The sequence below is a fragment of the Pavona decussata genome, unplaced genomic scaffold, assembly GCF_977016875.1.
Source record: "Pavona decussata unplaced genomic scaffold, jaPavDecu1.1 SCAFFOLD_142, whole genome shotgun sequence".
NCBI classification, from domain to species: Eukaryota; Metazoa; Cnidaria; class Anthozoa; order Scleractinia; family Agariciidae; genus Pavona; species Pavona decussata.
In genome coordinates, this window is record NW_028145555.1 from 507855 (window position 1) to 530222 (window position 22368).

At 35.8% G+C, this 22368-nt stretch overlaps 1 protein-coding gene across 2 annotated transcripts in view; it reads left to right on the forward strand.

Annotated features, from left to right (window-relative positions):
• LOC146466672 (C-type lectin domain family 4 member E-like) overlaps positions 1-22368 on the forward strand; it is a 103320-nt gene that overhangs the window by 67408 nt on the left and 13544 nt on the right. The window contains exons 1-4 of one of the 2 annotated variants that reach the window (XM_085126942.1): positions 9709-9763; positions 15629-15724; positions 16992-17048; positions 18100-18129. In XM_085126942.1, coding sequence (XP_084983068.1) covers positions 15640-15724; positions 16992-17048; positions 18100-18129 — 172 coding nt within the window. In that variant the 5' untranslated portion in view covers positions 9709-9763; positions 15629-15639. Of the gene's footprint in view, positions 1-9708; positions 9764-15628; positions 15725-16991; positions 17049-18099; positions 18130-22368 lie in introns of those variants that run through there. The other variant, XM_085126943.1, reaches the window with a different exon arrangement.

Below are 22368 nucleotides of genomic sequence, written 5' to 3' on the forward strand. Positions count from 1 at the left end.
GTGTAAACTTGTTTAGATGTACGATACAAGGGTCACCAGTAGTCATTTTATAGACAAAAGCTATTTTCTCCCTCCCCCCCCCCAAAAAAAGAAAAAAAAAACACCCGATGTAGACTCCTTTCATTGTTTTTGCCCAGCTAAACTCAAACGTTTATATAAGGCAAAACGAACTCGCTTTGAATTCGGCGCGCTCTTAATTGAGAAGAAATTCATTAGCCCTAGCGTTTTGTTTGGCTTCCTGAAGCAAAGTTTTCCTGAGGACATCATTATTCTAGTGAGGGAAAAAGTCTTACAAGTGCAGCGTCCTGCCTCGTCTAATATGCTCCCTATTTAGTTCTCTTTTGAGCTTAACGGGTAACTTTCAGTTACTCGGGCGTGAGCTATAAAGAAGGCATGTTGTGTGCCTTGCTTGAGGAGGTGACAGTCTTTGTCTTTAAAAAGTAGGTCTTAGGGATGATTTGTATTCGGGCAACGTGAAATTTCCGCAAATTGTTGACGCAGCCAAAGACTTAGTATATTTTTGTGGTAAAAAAGGGCGCTAACCCTTCCCTTTTCAAATGTTGATTTCAACATCCCGTTGTCTACGACCAATTTCAACCATATTGACATTTCTAAACACCGATGTTATACACTGTGTTATACATTCTATATAACATCTATTTATGCCTCCTATATTTTATTTGAAATATTCAATTCACTCTGACAGTGTAACTGTCCTGCCTCGTTCCCAGACGTCTCTCTCTCTTCGCGCAAAGGATGGCGGGAAGGAAAAAGGGGAAGAGACGTATGGCTGATCTTGTTTTCAAGATGGCGGAATGTTTAATGGCGGACGATAATGCAATTTTTAAAAGCGAATTTTGGCCTGTTGATTTTGCTGATATAGAACAAAATATTGCATGTCCACATCCGGTGTGCCAATGCGAGACTGTTTCTATCCAAAAAATGGACTTTAGCAACATTACGGAATTCAACATGCTGATGCTAGTTTCGTTCCTCAAATCAAAGAAGCAGCCCATGTCAGAATGAAAAAGTTATATACTGCCGGGAAATGAGAAACATCTCAGAGAAGCCTTTCGAGAACCGCTCACGACAGGTAATATTTTATTTCATATTTATAACAATGTTTGTTAAATGATTTTTGCATTCATAATTAAGCTTAATTTAGTACGTAGCTCAATGCGGACTCTATTTCTTAAGTTTCCCAGTGATGAAACCATCTACTCCGTCGGAACCAGCAGCAAGCTGAGAAATGTAGCAAAAAAACCAAATGAAGCCGCGAAGATGTTTGGCATGTACCTGTTGCACGCTGGTGTCTTGAATGAATATTCGAAAGGCAACAAAACGGTCATAATATCAGTGTCTACTACCAACCTGTTGGTCGATTTCAAGGCATGGTACAGCCACAAAGAATCTTATGGTGGATCGAATACTTTTAATATTAACGTCTGCTGTCAGTGAACTGATGTGTGGTTTTTGAACTGTTTGTGTGGTTACTGAACTATTAAATTAAACAGAAAAGAAATATTCTAATATTAAGGTCTACTGTCACTAAACTGATGAGTGGTTTTTAAACTGTTTGTGTGGTTATTAAACTCAATTAAAAAAAAAACAAACAAACAAACAAACAAAAAAAAAAAAATACAGAACTTTCCGACACAAGTTAACAATAGTGGCCGGGTATTCTATCCTGCAACTGCTCTACCGTAACTTCTCATTCTTAATCTAAAAAAGAAAAAAACAACAACAACCTGTTCAATGTTAACATAACACTTTAAAATATGTCTAGTTTGTAAATTTCAATGTGACCTGTGCGATGCAGGATATGTTGGTTACACTCGCGGCCACCTCCACGAACACGATGATGGACACAAACAAAAATAGTCGTCTATTTGTAAACACTTTTTGAGCGAACATAACTCGAACGTACCTCGTTGTCCTCAAGAACAATTTCACGTGTTAGCTAAATGTTCGAACAAATTTGATTGCCTTATTGAGGAGATGCTTTTCATAATAAAACTTAAACCATCCCTAAACGTGCGAACAGACTCAATTCGCGCAGAGGTATTCACCTGAAGAACTTGAGATTCATTGTTAATATGCTAATTCGCACAAATTTATCCACTTTGCCTTGAGATTGGCGTCACGGTGACGTCGAAACGTCGGCTATTAACTTCGCTTGCTTATGTTTCAAGAAATCATTTTTGATCAAAGACAATAATGATGATAATAATAATAATAATAATAATAATAATAATAATAATAATAATAATAATAATAATAATAATAATAATAATAATAATAATAATAATAATAATAATTACGGGACAACGAGTAACCACCAGATAGAATTGCATTTCTTGCAGTCAGAATGAAATACAGGGGAAAACGGCATTTGTCATACGAATGCTTTTTATAATCCCCAGGCTTTAATTCTTACGTTTTCACCTTTCCTTTAGAGACAGAATCCATTTGTACGGTCCTGGTATGCTTGTGACGCCGGGTCAATGACGGATCTTAATTTCCAGTATGATCTAGAGTAACGTTACGCATCACGCGTACAATATCCTTTTACATTTTTCAATGTTTCGCTTTTTATATTTTTAAATTAAATTCAGGGAAAAGCATTTGTTATTCACCTTCCATTTGAAGACAGAAACCGTTTATACATTGATTGTTTTTCTATAGTAAAGGTGAGACATTTTTATCTATCTTGGTCCACGGGGTCAGACTGATTTAGTTGCCAAATTTTCGGTTAAAAAAACTAACCTTGAGGAACTAAAAAAAAGCTACGTAAATAAAAAACGATAAAAACCTTTTGAATTTTTTAAGTGCTAGTAATGAAATGATGAAATATAAATGGTTAAAAAACTTGGAAAGTTAAAAGATGCACAAACGACACTACAAAAATGCGACACGTCATGTGATAATAATGATAATAATAATAATATAAATAACAATAATAATAATAAGAAGAAGAATAAGAATGAGAATAAAAATAATAATAATAATAATAATAATAATAATAATAATAATAATAATAATATGATGATGATGATGATGATGATAGTGATGGTGATGATGATGATGATGATGATGATGATGCTACGGTTGTAAGAGTTCTAAAGAACTAGAATATAAAAATAATTCAGCTGTAGAAAGCATCAGCCCTTGTTTTCTTTTAGGCCGTGTTCAATGCATATTGAAACCTCTTTCACCTGCGGCCTTGGCAGTTTATTGACTTCAGATTCGTGTGAAAGATGTATGGCTTCGAAGCGTCATACTAGGTGAAAAAATTGCATATCTGTTAGCCTCTTTTTGAAACATAAATAACACATATTTCTCAAGCAGCGGCAGTAGAGAAGACACATGATGTTTTGGCAACTCTTTTACACTTCTGCGGTCGACTAGTTGACAACTGAATTTGGCAATCAGCCTAGACCTCTTTTTATACCGACAATTCCAGTTTCATCAAGAACAAGTTGTGAATTTCCTTTTTTTTTTTTTTTTAAGCTATGAATTAGGATTGGGATAAAAAAAACACGCTTGTTATTTTTCTTGAAATATTTGGCTAAACAATTAAATAATTGAAGAGCCGTAACAGGAGTCGAGGAACTAATTGACCAGTTTAGGATTCTAAATACAAATTGAGGTTCTTATTTCGGCAGCCGATCAAATTGTCAGGGAAAGAGCCACAGCTTAAATTAAAATTTGCCAAAATTTGTATCAACAAAAAGTGCGTGACAATGTGCGTGACATATTATGTTGTCCAATATTACAGATAAAATGCACCTGAAATCAAGGTTGAAAGCGCTTCGGATTTTGTAGATTCCAAGCTTCAGTTTCGTTATTCGTGTTAAGGGGATGATAATGATTTCTTACAATTATTTTCTTTTACTATAAACGGCCGCCTTTTTGAGAGAACGATCTTACGAAAAGTCAATAAACACACATGTTTATCTTTTAAATTTTATTACGTGCAAATCATTTTTCCTCTCTTGAGGTAATAAACGTATCGAGAAAGTTTGACATGACTTAGAATCAGAGAAACACTATCCAAATAAGAGATATTCGAAGTTGGTAGAATTTAGGTGGCGAGTAGTTTGTCAACGCGTTACCGAGGTAAGCATTTGAATTTTACCGGATTTCTCGTCCGTAACGGCCGATTTTTTTTGTTTTGTTTTTTTTTTTTTGGGGGGGGGGGGGGGGGAGTGGTCGAATCTCGAAAACTATGAGGTGTTTGCATATAAAAATATTGCCTTTCAACATCACTGACCGAAACTAGACAACAGCTACAAAATGAAAGAAATCGGCCGACCCCCATCCGTGACGCCTGCCCGGTTTTCTCAAACAACGGCTCTCAAATGCTCCAGTTTTTTCTGCAGTTCTGTGTTTCTACCCCGAAGGCTGTCCATTTCGCTGCGGACAGTGGCGTTCACAGCGTCAACAGATAGTTTCACGCCCTCGACATTTTTTTTCTAAATCCTTCTGTTTGGTCTTTAGAACATTCATTTCATCTAATTTGGATATGACACTCACTAATTTCTCAAGCCTTGCATTGGTATTTCGCTGAAAGACGTGTAAAGCTGCCTTCTTTTATTTGTTTAATATTAGAAGAATAAGGAAATTTCTCAGTTCTCAGTTCTCAGTTTTAGCCGCCTCGACTACTGTAATAGCGTTTTATATGGCCTACCTACTACTGAACTGCAAAAACTCCAACGCGTCCAAAACGCTGCTGCCAGGCTTATCTGTAACGTAAGTCGTTTCGATCACATTTCTCCAACACTGAAAATGTTGCACTGGTTGCCAGTGAAGTATCGTATTGACTTCAAGATATTGTTAATTACGTATAAGGCTATCCATGGACTCGCTCCAGCGTATCTTAGCGAAATTATCACCCTAAAGACAGTATCTAGATATAGTCTTAGGTCGTCCGGCGAAGTCCTCCTTCAACCGCACAGAATCAAGACTCTGCGAACGCTGGGTGATCGTAGCTTTACCGTAGCCGCACCAGCGCTCTGGAACAATTTACCGAACGCAGTTCGCTGCACACAAAGTGTTCAATCTTTTAAGGACAGGTTGAAAACTCATTTATTTCGACAAGCCTTTGACCTTTATTGAGAATTGTATTTTAGCCATTGACCTTGCCATTGTAATTTTAAATTATATTTATTTAGGATATCTTTATTGTAAAGCGCGCGAAAGCATCTGTTTATGATTCGCGCGCTATATAAATAATAAATTATTATTATTATTATTGAAAGTCGTTTAGATTTTCACGGAGGGCCAAAATTTGAAAACTCTCACTAACTTTAATTCGGCCATCACTTCCTCGCAAATTGCTGTCTCTTCGGGATTCGTCACCTTCTCCTGCTTGGTAACACGTTCAGAATTTGTCGAAGATAGTTTTCCAGATCTGAGCCGTCTTGCTGACATGAAGTGTAGAAAAAGAATATCGAAAAACTGAGTGAGGAGTTTTTAGTAACTATTTCGCTGTAAGGGTACTTCCTGGGTTCGATAGGGTGAAAAAGTGAAAAAACATTCTTTTCGACCAAATAGAATTTGGGGATTTTATCTAACATTTACTGAAAAAAAAAATGAAAAATATTAAAAAAAGCGGGAGATATTTAGGAAAACGTATTTCCATATAAAAGTAAATAAATAAAAAAAGGTGTCATAATCTTCTTAGTACGGGACGCCCCAGAGGAATTTTCGCGGCAAAACGCTTCATCCGGGAGCTCTTATTTCAAAAATAAGCATATCTTGCTTACATCTCGCCTGCAGAAAATTTCTCACTTCGAATTTGATATTCTTCGCGCTTCCCACATGTTAAAGTCATCAAAAAACGAAAAGAGCCTGTGGATAAAATCTCGGAAGAAGCTAGGGCCTAAGAAAAAGGGAAAGATAGGTTTCAGCGAAGACCGAAAACGTGATCTTGCAAAGACAAAGGCTCTTGGTTCGACCAAGAAACTCTAGCCGACGTTGAAGGTTCTGTCCAAGGTGATCACGAAGAACTGGAGCAGCGGCCTTCAACGTTATCCTCTGTTATTGGATCAAGTACACAGAGGTCGATTGCCAATAGATTTCATTTCTGATATCAGTGCACTCCTCAAACTCTTCGCTGACGCGCTTTCGGTCTCGTTAGCCTTGGTTTTTCCCCGTTTTCCTGGTTGATTTTTACGTTTTCCTTTCGCCACTTTCCCCATCTCGTTCGATCACAACAGCGGAGTCTAAAACGTGTCTGCAACGCGATACTTTTGCTGCGAAATTCTGTGCCATTGTTGTTGACGCCATGGGGTCCTGTTGCTCGATTGGCTCGCCACTGTGTCACAGTCTCCTGTGGAGGCTTGTTTTTCTTGTAAACCTTTATCGAGTGAAAACTCGCATTTGAATTTTGGCAGAGTATGTCGACTTTGAACGAATTAATAGGGCATGTAGTATTGACGGATTGTTGTGAAATTTGGCCGAAGATTCGAGGGATAATGACAAACAAAACGATGTCAGGGAATTTTGATTTTCAAAATATTTTTCCCGTGGCGACTGTTTACGCAACACGCCTCAAATATTTTTTGCTACTCAAACTTTAGACGTGGATATCTAAGTAACCAATCAGAATTTCGGAAAAGCCTGACACCTTTTTGTTGATTGATGCCTTGTGAATAACACTGTACAGCGATTTTGTTCTTCGCGCGGCGTTCGATAACCGATTAATTCAATGGAACGACCATCGGTCGATTCGAGGTTCTACTGGCTCCTAGCACTTAAAAAAGGAAAAGATCGCCAAATTACATTTTTTTATAGAAAACTACATTTATTAAGCTTTATAATGATATATAGTTTGTTAGAGGTTTATTAAAACTTGCGCGCGTACGAATTTTTCTCCAAACGACACCCGCGAACCCAGGAAGTATCCTTAAAACAATTTAAATACTACATTTTGATAATCGGAAACAAATGTTATAACGCTTCACTTCAAACAATCATAAAAAAAAGTAGCGTAGAAGCAAATAGCAACATTGCATATCAACATCTAAATCCAAACAGTCTTGAAAACAATTATGTCAGTTGGATGGCAGGATTTGTTCGCATCAGGAATTTGTGGCTTGTGATTTTACTGTTTTTCTTTTTTTTTTTTTAAGAAACTGAATCGGCAATAAATATTGTTAGAGTTATTTTGCTGGGCATTACGACGTATTTTACGCGCTAAATTGGAGAAATCAATGGTCCTGCGACCACCAACTCTATTGTCATATTAAAATATGCCCTGATTAGAGTTTCATTTTTCTAACTCGGTGCTTCACAAGTCTACGCTCTTTATTTATATTAAACATATTGTTGTATAAAGACCTATTAAAACAGCCAGTTTTTCGAAACACTTGATATTGCTTTTGCCAAACGTATCTAAAATTTCAACATCGAGAAGGCCCTATTGATTATTTTCACACTTCGTGGATGTCGCTTGGATAGTCGCCCCTCCATCAAGCCCGTACACTCTCACGTTACGTGCTGATAAGCCTTCAAGAACGTTCTGTACGTAACGTATAATTTTCTTACGAATATCATGGGTGACAAATTACTCCTTTAAATTTTGGCGCAAAATGTAAGTGTAAATTTATAATTTCAAAAGTGAAATTAAAAAATTACTGCAAAAAAAATTAAAGCCTGACATAAGTTTCTGAACAAGTATGAAGAAAATTTAATGCTCTAATCGCTTTGAATACTTGAAGAATATGACGCAAATATTTCTTACTTGAGAAGACGACAGTAGATCGAGCTGAAAAAATCTGACATAAAGAAATCGTTTTTAAGTATTTGAAGTCAGTTTTTGGATCATAATTCTGATAAAACGTGATATAGTCCAATAAAATTTCAACCCATACACAAGTTGCCATAAGAGATAGAATACTACTTGGTCATATCAGTAAAATAAAGGAATACTTGAGAAAAAAAAAAAGAGAAATTCGTTGCTCAGAAGACTGAAGTGAGCGGAATGGATCAAGGGGCGTAAATTTCATGCATAACCCATCTTCTAATTTGCAAGTTATGTTGTGTTTACTTTGTTCATACCCAATCGTAAATCACTGAAAGGTCATTGGCACCAAATAATAGTTACCTGTCAGTAATTAGTCCAACCTTCTCCGTAATCTCATGCTCCCCGAAGGTCATATTGTCTTTCTGAAGTTAGAGGGATAAGATTGACTCCAAGGACTTTGTATCGCAAATTATTAACGGAAGGTAAACTTATATTTTATCATTAAGCATATTGAGCTGTTTTCCTACCAAAGTGGGCAACGGTGGTCTTACTTCTGAACAGAACTAGGGTAACAAAGATAAGTACAGCATAATCATGTTTTGACCATAACATCGGTTTAGTAAGCCTGCGGTATTTCGACTGTCATAATTACTGGTTAAATGTTGACATACTGTGGTTTAATTCTATTGTTAATGGGGCTTTGCGCTTGTTTTCTAAAAAAATGATTTCCTAATTTAGCAATAGAGATTTAAAATTATTTTTTTTTCCATTGGTGTTTTGGTGACCTTGACCAACCTTGACAGGCTATTCCAAATACATAAAATCACATTATTTGAAAATGCAAATGCTCGGTGAAATTTACGTTCAGCAATGCTGTTGAGGAAAGCCCGAACCACCCAACTGTTCATCATTTTATTGGTGGATATCTGTTCGGAATGCATCATCGCCTTAGAAATTTGGATGTAGTTTTGAGTTCAGAATCTACAGTTTCTTTTTCGGCCCAACGTCATCTCGATATTTCATAAGATTGGAAAACTAATTGCTATCGTTTTGACGGAGGGGCATTTATTGCTAAAAATTCGGATTAAGGTCAGTAAACCAACCATTGCCTGTGAATTCTACAGAAAAGATTTCGTATTTTGAAAAGATGTTCGCGACATAGCTTGTCAGTTAAACTATCCAAACAGATCATGCTGTACTAGCTTATGCAAATGTGGTCTTTAAAAGGCGTTAATGTTGTCATTAACCAAAAATAAAACACAATTCCCATTCATGGGTTTACCAAAATTTCTTAGCTATGGGGCTCCCCGCGCGGAGCTCCGCTATAAATTACCGTTAATATTAGGAATAAAAATCCTTTGAACTACCACGGAAAAATTTAGCCTTGACATTAGTTTCTGAACAAAGTATAAAGAAAATTTGGTCCTCTTATCGCTTTGAATATTAGAAGATAAATTATCTTGATAACATTTGTCTTTAATTAGGCTCCCTTCACGGAAGGTGCTGTCCTGTGCGCGCGTGATGCAAATCGTTTTTAGTTGAGAAGAAAACAGAAGACCGAGCCGCAAAAATTTGACAGTAAGAAATCGTTTTTAAGTATTTGAAGTCAGGTTTTGGATCCTAAGTCTGCTAAAACTTGATAGAAACCAATTAATTTTCGACCCATTAAAAAACGTTTTTATAGAAACTAGAATACGACTTGGTCATATCAGTGGAATTAAAGAATACTTAGGAAAAAGAGAAATGCATTGCTTAGAAGACTGAAGCTAGGGGAATGGAAAGAGGGACGTGGATTTCATGCATTACCAATTTTCTAATTTGCAATTTATGTTGTGTTTACAACCAATCATAAATCGCTATAGTCATCGGCACCCAATAGTAGAGTTACCTGTCAGCAATTAGTCCAACCTTCTTCGTTATTTCTTGGTTGTTCCCGAAGATCACATTGTCTTCCGCAAGTTTGTAGGATAACATCGATACCAAGTTCTTTGTATCGTAAAATATAAACGGAAGGTAAGCTTAAGACGATTGACGGAATTTTATCATTAAGCAGATTGAGCTGTTTTCCTCGCAAAGAGGGCTATGGAGGTTTTAATCTTCAACAGGACTAGGATATCAAAGTAAACTACGAGATGATCATGTTTTGGCCATAACATGTTAATTAAGCCGACGGTATTTCGACTGTCATAACCACTGGTTAAATGTTGACATACTGTGGCTCAATTCTAGTGTTATTGGGGCCTTGCGCTTGTTTTCTGAAAATGAATTTCGGTGCCTAACAATAGAGATTTTAAATTATTTTGTTTTTTTTCCATTGGTGTTTTGACGACCTTGACCAACCTTGACAGGTTAATCCAAATACATAAAATCACATTATTTGAAAATGTAAATGCTCGGTAAACTTTACGTTCAGCAATGCTGTTGCGAAAAAGCCCGAATCACCCAACTGTCCATCATTCCATTGGTGGACATCTGTTCGGAATGCATCATCGCCTAAAAAATTCGTATGTGGTTTTGAGTTTTAGAATCTATAGTTTTCTTCGCCTCAACGTCATTTCGACATTTCATAACACTAGGAAACTAATTCCTTTTGCTTTGACGGAGGAGCAAATATCGTTAAAAATGCGTAGTAAGGTCGGTTAACCAACAACTGCCTGTGAATTCGAGAATTAAGTTTCCGTTTACTGAAAATTGCCTCGACTTAACTTTTCAGTTGAACTATCCGAACAGATAATGTTGTACTTGCTTATGCAAATATGGTTTTTAAAAGGCGTTAATGTTGTCGTTAGCTGAAAACAAAAAACTAAAATAAAACCAGCCGAAATGCAGCCACCATAACTTTTCTTCTTTTTTTTTTTAATGTGAAGTTCTTAAATAGCCCTTCTTGTTATTTTTATTCGATACCGCACTTAACATTTATTTTGCTATCTATTTAAATTTCTTTCGGTCCTCGCTTCTTTCTTTATCGCTTATAGTCATATTATTCAGTACTCAAGAAAGATAATTGGGCTAAAACGTTTCGTCTTTCATAAGTTTTCGGTAACATTTTTACTCAACGGATGTTGAAGAGAGTGAAACTTGGTTCAAATCAAGCGAAAATCTCCCAGTATTTGAACATTTTTTCAAATTTAAACATTAAAAGAGACGTTTACGCACAGCCTATCGTCAAAAACGTTTACAGCGATGAAGTTGATTTTTTGGCGTTTTCTGGTACCACTTTATCGATCAGCAGGTTTATTTCTACTTTTGTCACAAAAGCGAACAGTTCCCCCATCTTAACATCTATTTTAATTGCCAACTTGATACCTTTAACTTTTGGGAATTAGGAAATATCACTTGGGGAATATCACTCGGGTATTTCCGCCGGGTCTTAGCTGGGCGTATTCAGTCACGTGGCGCGTTTAAACCAATTGCGTGCCAGAGATAAAATTGTTGGATTATAACATTGCTTATCCAAATAACTTCAAGCCTCGTGAACTCCACATTTCCAATTTAGTTTGCATTTTTTGGTCAAATAAAGCTCAATATCCCGTTTAATGAAGCTTTTGTCGATTCCGTGTGGATAAACTGAGTGCCGATTTGTAAGATAAAATTTTGCTGTAAACGTTTTGCGGGTTTCTTTATTACCATGATGTAGGGAAATGCAGACTGCCGTTTGTTGGTAAGAATTATTTGGTACGTTTAAGTGTCGAACAACCGGTTTCGATGCATCTATGTGATTTCTTTCAACGCCTCGAATATGTTCGCGAAATCGGTCGCTCAATCTCCTTCCCGTCCCAGCAATGTCAAAACTTCTTGCATAAAATTAAAATCATCTTAGGCAATAGAAAGTGTTAGCGGGAGTGTATGTAAAACAATAATTGAGTTTAATACATAATTTGAGTCCTGCAATTTTGTTGACGTTACGAATAAACGGAAAATGATCATGAAGAGCGCGTTTGCTTCCAAAATGCTTGTAAAGTGAGAAGTGTACAGGGCTCCTAGTCTTTGGCCTTGACATACATTTTTGAATAACTGTAAACAAATTTAGCCAAAAAACTTTTTACGCTATGGATATTTGAAAGATCTTATCTTGATTACCTTTATCTCTTAGCGTGTTTTCTGCACCCTGACCTTGGAAGGATACTTATCTTTTAGGAATTCTTCGGTCAGAGTACTAATCGCACGATGGGAATGAAACAGGAGGAGTTGATTCCACGCGTTGTCAATATTTCAATTTGACATTTACTTTGTTGATATCCAACCATAAATGTCTAAAGTCATCGGCAGTCAATAGCAGAGTAACACGTGAGCAATTAGCCCCACCTTCTATGTTATATCTTGGTGGTCAATGAAGACCACTTGGCCCTTCGGAACTTGGAGGATCAGTTTGACTTCAGCAGACCATAACGAGAATTTTTTCATGACCAGGTTGTGTTGTTTTCCTACCAAAGTGAACAACGGTGGTATTACATCTCAACAAGAATAGGGTATCAAAGGCAAGTACAGAACAGTAACGTTTTAGCCATAACATCTAAACAAAGCCGACATTATTTCAAGTGGTGCTAATTGTCTTTTTTTTTTTTGTGGTGATGTGCTGGATCGATTAATTTCTGAGATGTTTTCGAGCCGTCGCACTATTTTGCAAAAGATGTTACACGACAGTTTTAATTTAATAGTCATCAAAAAAGGTCACTATCTGACAGCGTAAATGCTGGAGAAAAGATGTTCAGTAAAGTTGTTGCGAGACAGGTGCATAACTATTTAGTTTTAGTAGGACGCAGGTTTTGAGAGTAGAGAGGAAACAATGTTTATTGTTATTATTTTACATTTTATCGGAGATGTAACAGCCTGATTAGTAAAACAAGGTGGGATTAATGCTGGGAAAATGATTTTTTTAAACAGGAAACGAAATCGGGCCCGATAAATTATTCAATTATAACCTGACAAACAACCACCACATAAAATGTTAATAATTGCTACAGCTACATCAGACCATTTTTATCATTATAAAATAAGATATTACTTCTCACGTAATTTTTTTGGAAGGTTGTTAGAACAAATCAGATGTTTACTTGAATTTCTCTTTTACTGTTTGTGTTGAGTGAATCCGTCGCTATGGAATTTTAGCTGACGATATCATTACAATGTGAATTTTCCAAATGACCAATACCTGCCCTATCACTGAGAGCCATCCAATGAGAGTATTGAACCGATGATAATTTAAAGGTTATTTTTTGTATTCCGGCACGTGATTATTTTTTGGCCTTTTAAATGGGAAATGTGGGTATGCTAACATAATTTGATAATTGCGGAACGTTTTTAAAAATCTTATTAACTGATTTCAGCAGCTGCTGTTAGCTTTCAAAAATGGTAGCTGGCTTATCTTCGAACTTTTAACCACGTTTACTGCTCGTCTGAAAAAAAAAACAAAGACTTAGTTTCTCATTTTCACGAAAGTCTGAGGTGGACAAAGGCTAAAGAAAACGCTAGTTGTTCTTCTGCACAATCTAATTTTAATTTCTGTGGCGGTTAATGCTTTTGAGAACAGATAATCCTCCATTAGCTGCTTCTGTATCATCAGTTTTCCATTGCGGATCAACGCGGCTAATAGCGGCATTAAGGGGGCAGTGTCACCTACTTGTAGTGTTACTTTAAATGGCGAAACAAAAACTGTATTTGAATCAATGTAATTATTGCAAAATAATGGCTTAGTTTTGTTAGAAATAACCTTATTAGTGCACAGACACTACTATTGATTTTGCTTGGTTGCTGATTGCAAGGATGACAATGGTTTACAACTTTAAATGGCTATTTTTTTAAAGTTCTTTCTTTTGTATTTCAGAGAAATCACTAAAACTGATTAAGGCTTGTTCTTCTTCGGACAAATCACTAAAATATTTTTTCCTCTCGGTGCTCTAAGAGCAATTTTATGTTACGGTAAAGGTTTATTGTCAAATATTTGAGCAGTTTTTACCAAAAATACAATTTATTTTATTTTTATTAGCCTAAGACACACAATACAATATTTGCAGAACTACGCACTACTTATAGTACTTACAAAGTTAAAATACTTACAATGTTCACAATACTTACAATATCTTACAATATCTCGCTTTACTAATAATATTTACAGTGCTTACAACATTACACATACATTTAACAAAGGGAATGAAGCCAAAAGATAGATAATTATATAAGAAATAAACAAATAAATGAATAAATAAATAAATAAATAAATAAATAAATTAGTAGCTAAATATACTAAATAAAAGAAAAGGAAAACGTTGAGGGAAGTTAAACAACTTAAGAGGATGTCTTTGTAGCAAAGACATATGTATAGAAACGGGAAAAAATATTAGATTTTCACTTTTCCATTGTAATTTTAGGGTAGTTAAAAACTGCACAAAGGTAGGGTGTCACTCAGTCATTTTGCGTGCATATAAATATTTCTTTGTGAAAAGAAGCAACTAATCTAGTTGGCGGCGTAGTTTTGTGTACACAGTGGGAGAGGTTGAAAAATTTTGAAAGAGGAATTGCTCGTTCGACAAGTTTATTTGTGTATTTTCTGATACATTAAACCAGGATAATACTTCTTGATAGAAGGGGCATTCCAAAAGAGTGTGTTCCAATGAATCAGCGTTTTGACACTGAAAGCAGGCATCATCATTTCTAATTTTAAATCTCTTAAGTTCTTTATTAGTTACTAAGATTCTATTGACTAGTTTAAAGACAAATTCTCTTAGCTTATCATCAATGGAGATTTTATAGATGTTTTTAAATAACTTACTCTAACGGTGGGTTAGATCAAGACCATGCCTAGACGAAGACGTCACAGCTGTAGGTTTTGTTGTAACATTTTCCTGAAAGAAACTGGTAGTAGTCTTTGCAACGCATTTTAGTCAGTAAGAATGTTTTATTATCAGAAAGATGAAATATATCGCATTCCTCAAGAATACTTTTGTTAGGTATAACATTCTCCTTTGCATTTTTCTTTCAGTGATTATGGATGGCTGCAATAAGTTGTGAATATTGCAAGTAATTTAAGTGTACGTTTGAATGCTACATTATGTAATCAGCAGCCAACTGCGTATTACATTTCAATTCATTTGCCCATGAGAGGAGTGGAACGATGTAAACGATGCTTTACATCGTTTCACTCCTCTCACGGGAAATTGGGAACCTACAATTGACCTTGCTCCCAATGTGTGGCTTCATAGCTCATTTGGTAGAGCATCGCACCGGTAACGCGGAGGTCACGGGTTCGAATCCCGTTGAAACCTGAATGTTTTTTCAGGCTTCTAATTTCCAATTGCATAAATTGGAAAATTCACCTGCGATGATCACTTCTCACTTTCATATACATCCGCAGTTCATATATGAATTATTTTATTTACTTTAACAATAACAAGTAATACACAACCAATATGAGACTTAGATATCAGCAGATGGGAAGTAAAACAGTTTTGAAAAAAAAAAAAATAATAGTAATAAAATAACAATAAAATGGGTTACACTTCTCGAAGTCCAAATTCTGCGAACAATTAAAACCAAGCACGAAGAAATAGTTTAGCAAAAGGAAAATCGTCTTGTTATCAGGAAATGTAACATGGAAAATATAAGGAATAAATAATGCAAAATTATCAGTGAGTGACAATTGAAAAATTATATTTAATTGTTTGCTTGTCTGTAAATTTAAAATCAAGGAAATCTAGGCTCAAAAACATTTCTTAGATATGGGGGGGGGGGGGGGGGGTAAACCGTCATGGTATCAAGAGATTTAACATGCGAAATTTAAGGAATAAATAATGAGAAATTATCGGTCGGTCACTATTGAGAAGTTATCCTTAATAGTTTGCTTGTCTGTTTCTTTTTCTTTCTTTTTTTTTATTTGTTAAGGAGAGTCAGGGATGGCATTGAAGACAACAATGCTCTTTCTTCTTCTCATCATGTTGCCAGTGGCGACGGAGGCAAAGAAGCCTGTAAAGTCTCAAAGTACGTAATATAAATAAGATGGATATCTGTATTCAACACTAGCACTAGATCATAGGCTTAATCATTAACTAAATAAGCCCGATAGTAATGCCTGAATAGCTTGGGAACAAAGAATTTCAATGGGTTTCCTAAATTTTCGTTTTGATACTTAGTATGTTGCAATAAGAGCTATTAGTGGGTAGCCTAAAAGAGAGTTTTCGGAGGATAGCTTGAAGGCATTCCTTTCTGTTAAACTGTCCATGGCAACAAAAGCCCAGTAAAACCAAATTTGTGTTTCTTGCCCCCTGCGTAACAACTTGAAGGCTTTTTTATTTATTTATTTATTTATTTATTTGTTTATTATTTTTAAAAATTAGAGCAAACTATTTCAAACCTTTGTGCCAGCTATTAGAAACAGATAAAAGTTCACTTTTTCACGGTCAATACTAACGTCTTAGTAAAGGAATGCTACAAGTTCACTACTTGGGCATACATGGAGAATTGTTTGCAAGAACTAATTGAAGGAAATTTACAGCCTCAGTTATCTTTGAAGACACAAAAAGCAGTACTTTGGTTTTAAAACTATTACAGAGAATGTTTCTTTGAAATATTTTTTTTTCTGTTTGTTCTTCATGGCTGTATTTGAGCTGTATTGTTGACTTGTTCGCTGTTTTGCATGAGTATGAGCCTTTGTTAGCTCGAGCGCGCTCGACTCATTACAAAGTCTCGCCTCATCATCAGTGCGTGTGAGACTTTAAACCCTAGTGGGACACCTTAAAGGAAACCTCCACTCTTGAAATAAATTAATGCTAAGTTGTTGAAAATACATCTAATTTCAAATTTCGTTGCAAAACATGGAAATACAATTTTCGTGTCAGACAAAACACAATTTGATTTTCGCCTTTTTTTTTTCATTCTAAATTTCCTGTTTGCTCAATTGTTTTACACAATAGAACTTCTGCTTACTGACAACAGCGGCAACTGTATTACGTCATAAACTGCAAGATGGCGGCGCCCGGGAAATTTAAAATCGAAAATAATCGATAACCATTCCTAATTTTTAGCAGACTTGAATGTCGCTTCTATTTTTTAAATTAAAATTTAGAATTTAGACACAATTTACCATCAATTTGTTGTTGGAGTAGAGGTTCCCTTAAATAATCTTAGAAAAGTGCCTTCTAAGTTCTGCTGTTTCGACAAACAAATTGCATGTTGTAAAATATACATGTTGTTAAATGTTGTTAAGATAGCTGAAAATTACTAATCGATATCGTACAATTTTCCACAGTGCAGACGAAATTCACCCGCGAGGAAACTTGCGACCATGTACACTGGCTTAGAGAGTGTAAGCAGACAATAAGATGTTATTAATAATTAAATAACAGAATAATGAAGAGATGATAAATAAAGACAAACCTAACAACATCGTCATCTAATAAAAGTTGTGTTTTTTTACCGATGTACAATATTTCATTCTTTTCGATAAAAGTTACAAAAGAGTAAACTTTTCAATGGGTAAGTCTGGATAGGATGAAATGACATAAGAGTAAGTAAGATGTAAATAAAAAATGGAACTTTAAATGACGAGTTAAGGTTTTGAAATATGAGACAAGTTGAAATAAGATATAATGAGATGGCATAAGAACCCTGACCCTAACACATGGGATAAGATAGATAAGATAAGATAAGATAAGATAAGATAAGATGAGATAAGATAAGATAAGATAAGGTAAGGTAAGATAAGATAAGATAAGATAAGATAAGATAAGATAAGATAAGATAAGATAAGATAAGATAAGATAAGATAAGGTAAGGTAAGATAAGATAAAACAAGACAAGATAAGACAAGGCAAGATAAGATAAGATAAGATAAGATAAGATAAGATAAGATAAGATAAGATAAGATAAGATAAGACAAGATAAGACAAGATAAGATAAGACAAGATAAGACAAGATAAGATAAGATAAGACAAGACAAGACAAGACAAGACAAGACAAGACAAGACAAGACAAGACAAGACAAGACAAGACAAGACAAGACAAGACAAGACAAGACAAGATAAGATAAGATAAGATAAGATAAGATAAGGTAAGATAAGATAAGACAAAACAAGATAAGACAAGGCAAGATAAGATAAGATAAGATAAGATAAGATAAGATAAGATAAGATAAGATAAGACAAGACAAGACAAGACAAGACAAGACAAGACAAGACAAGATAAGATAAGATAAGATAAGATAAGATAAGATAAGATAAGATAAGATAAGATAAGATAAGATAAGATAAGATAAGATAAGATAAGATAAGATAAGATAAGATAAGATAAGATTTGTAGAGATAGAATAATATAAGAGAATTTATTTCTATATTACTCTCTTGTACCTTTCTCTACAGGCTGTAAGGGCAGTTTCTGCAAAAGTGCATGTAAGTGGAAAAACAAAAATTATTGACAGATAGAGAAAAGGGATGGGGGTGATTAACTGCATTCCAGTTATTTTAAAGGTATTTCCGTAAACGTCGTCAGCATAAATCAAGAACAAACTGACTACTCCCCTATCCAGTATTAAGTTATTTTTTCCTCATTTATATACTCACATAGGACACACTCTATCAAATGCGAAAAAAAACAAAAAGAGAAAAAATTTCTATGGTACATTTATGCCGCAAAACACTACTGTATCGACACAATGCGCATTATAAAAATTAGGGAAATACAGAAAAACAGCGAAGAAAATGGAACAAGCACACAGTTTTACTATTAGCAACAACCTTACGGTAATAGTAACACTACAGTGATATTAAGTTTCAGTAACATAAACAACAATAACAGTGGCAGTAACAGTAACAGAAACGGTAAAGGCTGATTTACACGTACGAGGCAAGGATAAGCATTAGAACAAGCATAAGCTCAAGGTTGTTTCCACGTGTGATAAGGATAAGCACTAGATGACAAACAGCAGTGAATTAAAATTTTGGCGCCAAAATTTTGAATGCAAGATAGCAGAGGTACACGCCACCATCTCGAAAACAGAACACACTTCCGCTGACCACTTATGACTACTTTTCTGTTTTCTTGTGCTTATGCTGGCGTTATCCCGGTTTAAGAGCGGCTTCCCACAAATATCGACCAAAATCAACTTTTGGTGGCACAAGTCAAAAAATCGATTTCGCTCATATTTTGCTCATAGGTAGGCCCTAGTAAGAAACAAAACGGGCTGTAGTTAGTTTTTCCAAATACGGCTTCCTTACGCGTAAACATGCGAAAAACGATTTTCAGTTCAGTTGAGCCAAAATCCGCTTCCCGCCGGACGGAATTTTCCTTAACTTTGGCCGGCCGCGTATCAATCCACAGTCTGTCGCGGATCTTGGAATAACATCTATTGTTTTTCTAGGTCTTCTTCTTCTGTTCCACAGAAACACATTCAAAAACTTAGGTTACTTTTATGCCCGAAACTGATCTAGAACAACATGCTATAAATGCAAATTTTTAACAACCAAATTTTCGAACTTAAATACCGGCAATTTTACCCATGGGCGATAACTTAGATTATCATAAAATGACTTTCTAGGGCTTCACTGTGTGCTAATCAATCATAATATCAAAACAAAGGTTTGGGTAAATTATTTTAAGTGACTTGCAGAGCTTCGAACTTATCACCTACCCTGGCATTCGCATTGTAAACAATGGCGTGACGTAGCCGGTGACCGCGAACTACGAAAGCCAAAAGAGATTAAAAAACGTGCATCATTTTGAGAATTTAAGGTACGGAAACTAAGCTGATACCTTAATTAACAATCCAACATAAGATTTGGGCATTTTCTTCATCTATTCGCGCTCGATGTGTCGACGACGAGTTCATTTTTTAGTATTTCATGATCATTTCATGCACGTTTTAACAAGAATTTAGCATTAAATTCTTCATTAACCCGCACTGGGGTTATTTCTGTACTCTTACCCTCTCAATCAAGACAACTTTGACAAAACAATCTAGTTTACGAATTAATAAACATTTCTATACTTTTCTAATAAACAACCGGCAAGCTACACGGTTGCGTGACAACCATGAATCGGAAGTGTCACCATAAAGATTTGTATGTTTCAATGTCTTCTTCTCTCATGATGATTTGAAATTGGGGATAAAGACGATTTTAAGTGACTAGTTTTCGTAACTACTGTCTGTTTGCTTCCATACTTTCGCACACAAAATAAATACTCAGAAACGAGCAAATAATATTCGAAGTCCAACAAAGCATTTTAAATGCCGTCAAATTTGGTCGGTATGTTAAATGTCTCCCTTAACTCATCCACACCTGATAAAGAGGAAACGACTTCTTTCTGGAGAGAAACGAAAAAGAACTAAAACAGAACATTGTGTTAACAATTTTAAGTCACGAAGTAGCAATAAGGACATGCTACGGCTCCTATACATTTGGCCATTTCTGGGCATTTTCCATTTACCAAGATACTCCGGAAATTCCGGAACATGCTTTTTTTTGGTTCGTTCCACTGAACTTGGAACTTGTGAAAAGGTAGTCCCGTTTTCCCGTTGGAAACTTTTCCGATGGAACTGCGTGTTCCATTTATGAGTTTCACAAGGTTTGACCAGTTCCAGGCTGTTCACGACCATATCTTCGGTAAGGAAATATGGCGGCTTCTTCTACTCCCTCGGTGACTTTCCTATCCTCGAGTAGTACTTTATACGAACGTTCGGTGTGTCATGGCCTCGCTCCAAGTTTTCAGACGTTAATTAATCACAACTGTGCCATGTATGTCAGTGGTAAGTAGTATGTATCGAAGAAAACATTACATCTCACCCTTGGGTTCTTTGAGTGTTCCGATTATTTCCCGCCTTGAAGCCTAAAATTTTGCATCTGTAATTAAACAAGGTCTTTTGTCATTCACCCTTTCACAGCAGCTGTTTCAATTGCGTGTCGTTGATCATGAGGAGCTCTTCCTGTGGCTTGTACTTCTCTGCACTGAGCTTCAATGGTCCCTCAAATCATCCTGGAGTGGCTTTTAAATTCATCAATCGTATAAGCTTATCTATATCGCGGCAAAATATTTTCATAAAAACCTTGATTTTGGTGAAGATCGCGTCTCACTGATAGGAATGTCATCATCTTTTTTTGAATTCACGAGACTCTCTTCTTCCAAAGACCGACTCTACCATTTCGTTTAACCACAACAATTGTGCATTTTTGGTGCGGAATACATCAGACGGAGAAGGAAATGGATGGAACACGTGTTAAATGGAACACGTTCTTCACCGATACACATTTCCCACCGAAATTCTCGGAATTTTCCGGAATCTTTTGGTAAATGAATAACGCCCGCTGTGTCTACCTTCTCTCCTATTTATCAAGGAATACCGTAAACTGCCTCGGCCCTGGGGCCCGTTTCTCGAAAATCCCAGTAACTTACCGGGCCCGATAAGTGTCTTTTGTGATAAATGTTTCTCAACAGATAAGTTCAAATCGTCATCGTCTTGATGTTTCCTGGCGTTGAAGACGTGGCCGAATGGGCAAGCATAAGCTGAACCTCGTTCCCTAAATCTTGAAAACCATAACTGGACTTGTGCTGGTCAATATTCTTTGTACAGGACAGCAGAGGTACTATCTCTCTGGACCTTGTTCTGTCTGCGATCCGAAACGAACATGGCCCACCAACTATCGACGTAAACGAACAGCAAACTTCCATGCTCGCCGTTTTGTTTACAGTTCCTTACTATTTCTCCGGTGTAATAATATTTCAATTTATTCATAGGTCCAAAAATGCAATTAGAACGTTCAAAAATCTAATTAGTTAATTACGTTCATCTTCACATAAAGAATATTTTAGGATCAAAAAGCGCAGCAAAATAACATTATTAAAAACACGGGTATTGACTACTATCTTGGTTTCATTAAATTTGTCACGGCCTTTATTGTTATTACTTTTTCCTTTAGAAACGCTCAGAATTCTGCCTTGTTTTTTTGGTTGTTGTTGTTATCGTTGAGTGTGCGTGTGCTTTCTTTTGCAAATTTTTAAAATTAATAAACTAAATCACGCAGTTTTTGCATAATCACGAGCTCTCATTTTTAGATGTTTGAAGATTGGAAAACTCTATAGACGATGTTTTTAAAAACGGGGATGGACCCTTTTATGCTATTTCTCTTCGCTTTCTTTATTTACAGAGATCTAAAAAACTCGCTCATGATCAACGGACGAGTAAAACAAGCAGTACTTCGAACGTATATTTCATTATGCAGTTTAACATAACAGTCGAAACTTTTAATCAAGTTAATGTAGTTCAAATCTGCTGCGTTTTACCTATTTCTAGTTTAATTTATTCATGGCAGTGATAAAGAAAGATGAAAATAAATTTTCCAATTATTTGTTTTAACACAATAATATTACACAATAACGAACTGGACTCCGCATCAGAGCGAACGGATACTCTGAAATACATGCATCAGGAGTTCTCGACTTCCTGTTGGATCGCACGGTATATCCATCTATGAAACGCAGCCGAAATATATATTTGTCCGTAACCCTACCGAACTTTCGATCCAAAGATTTTTCTACTGCGAATGAAAAATGCTTCCTTTAAAATGTCGCTTTATTTTTTTCTAAAAGGAAAAAATATTTGTACCCGTGACAGTGTGTCACGCCATCTTTTTTAC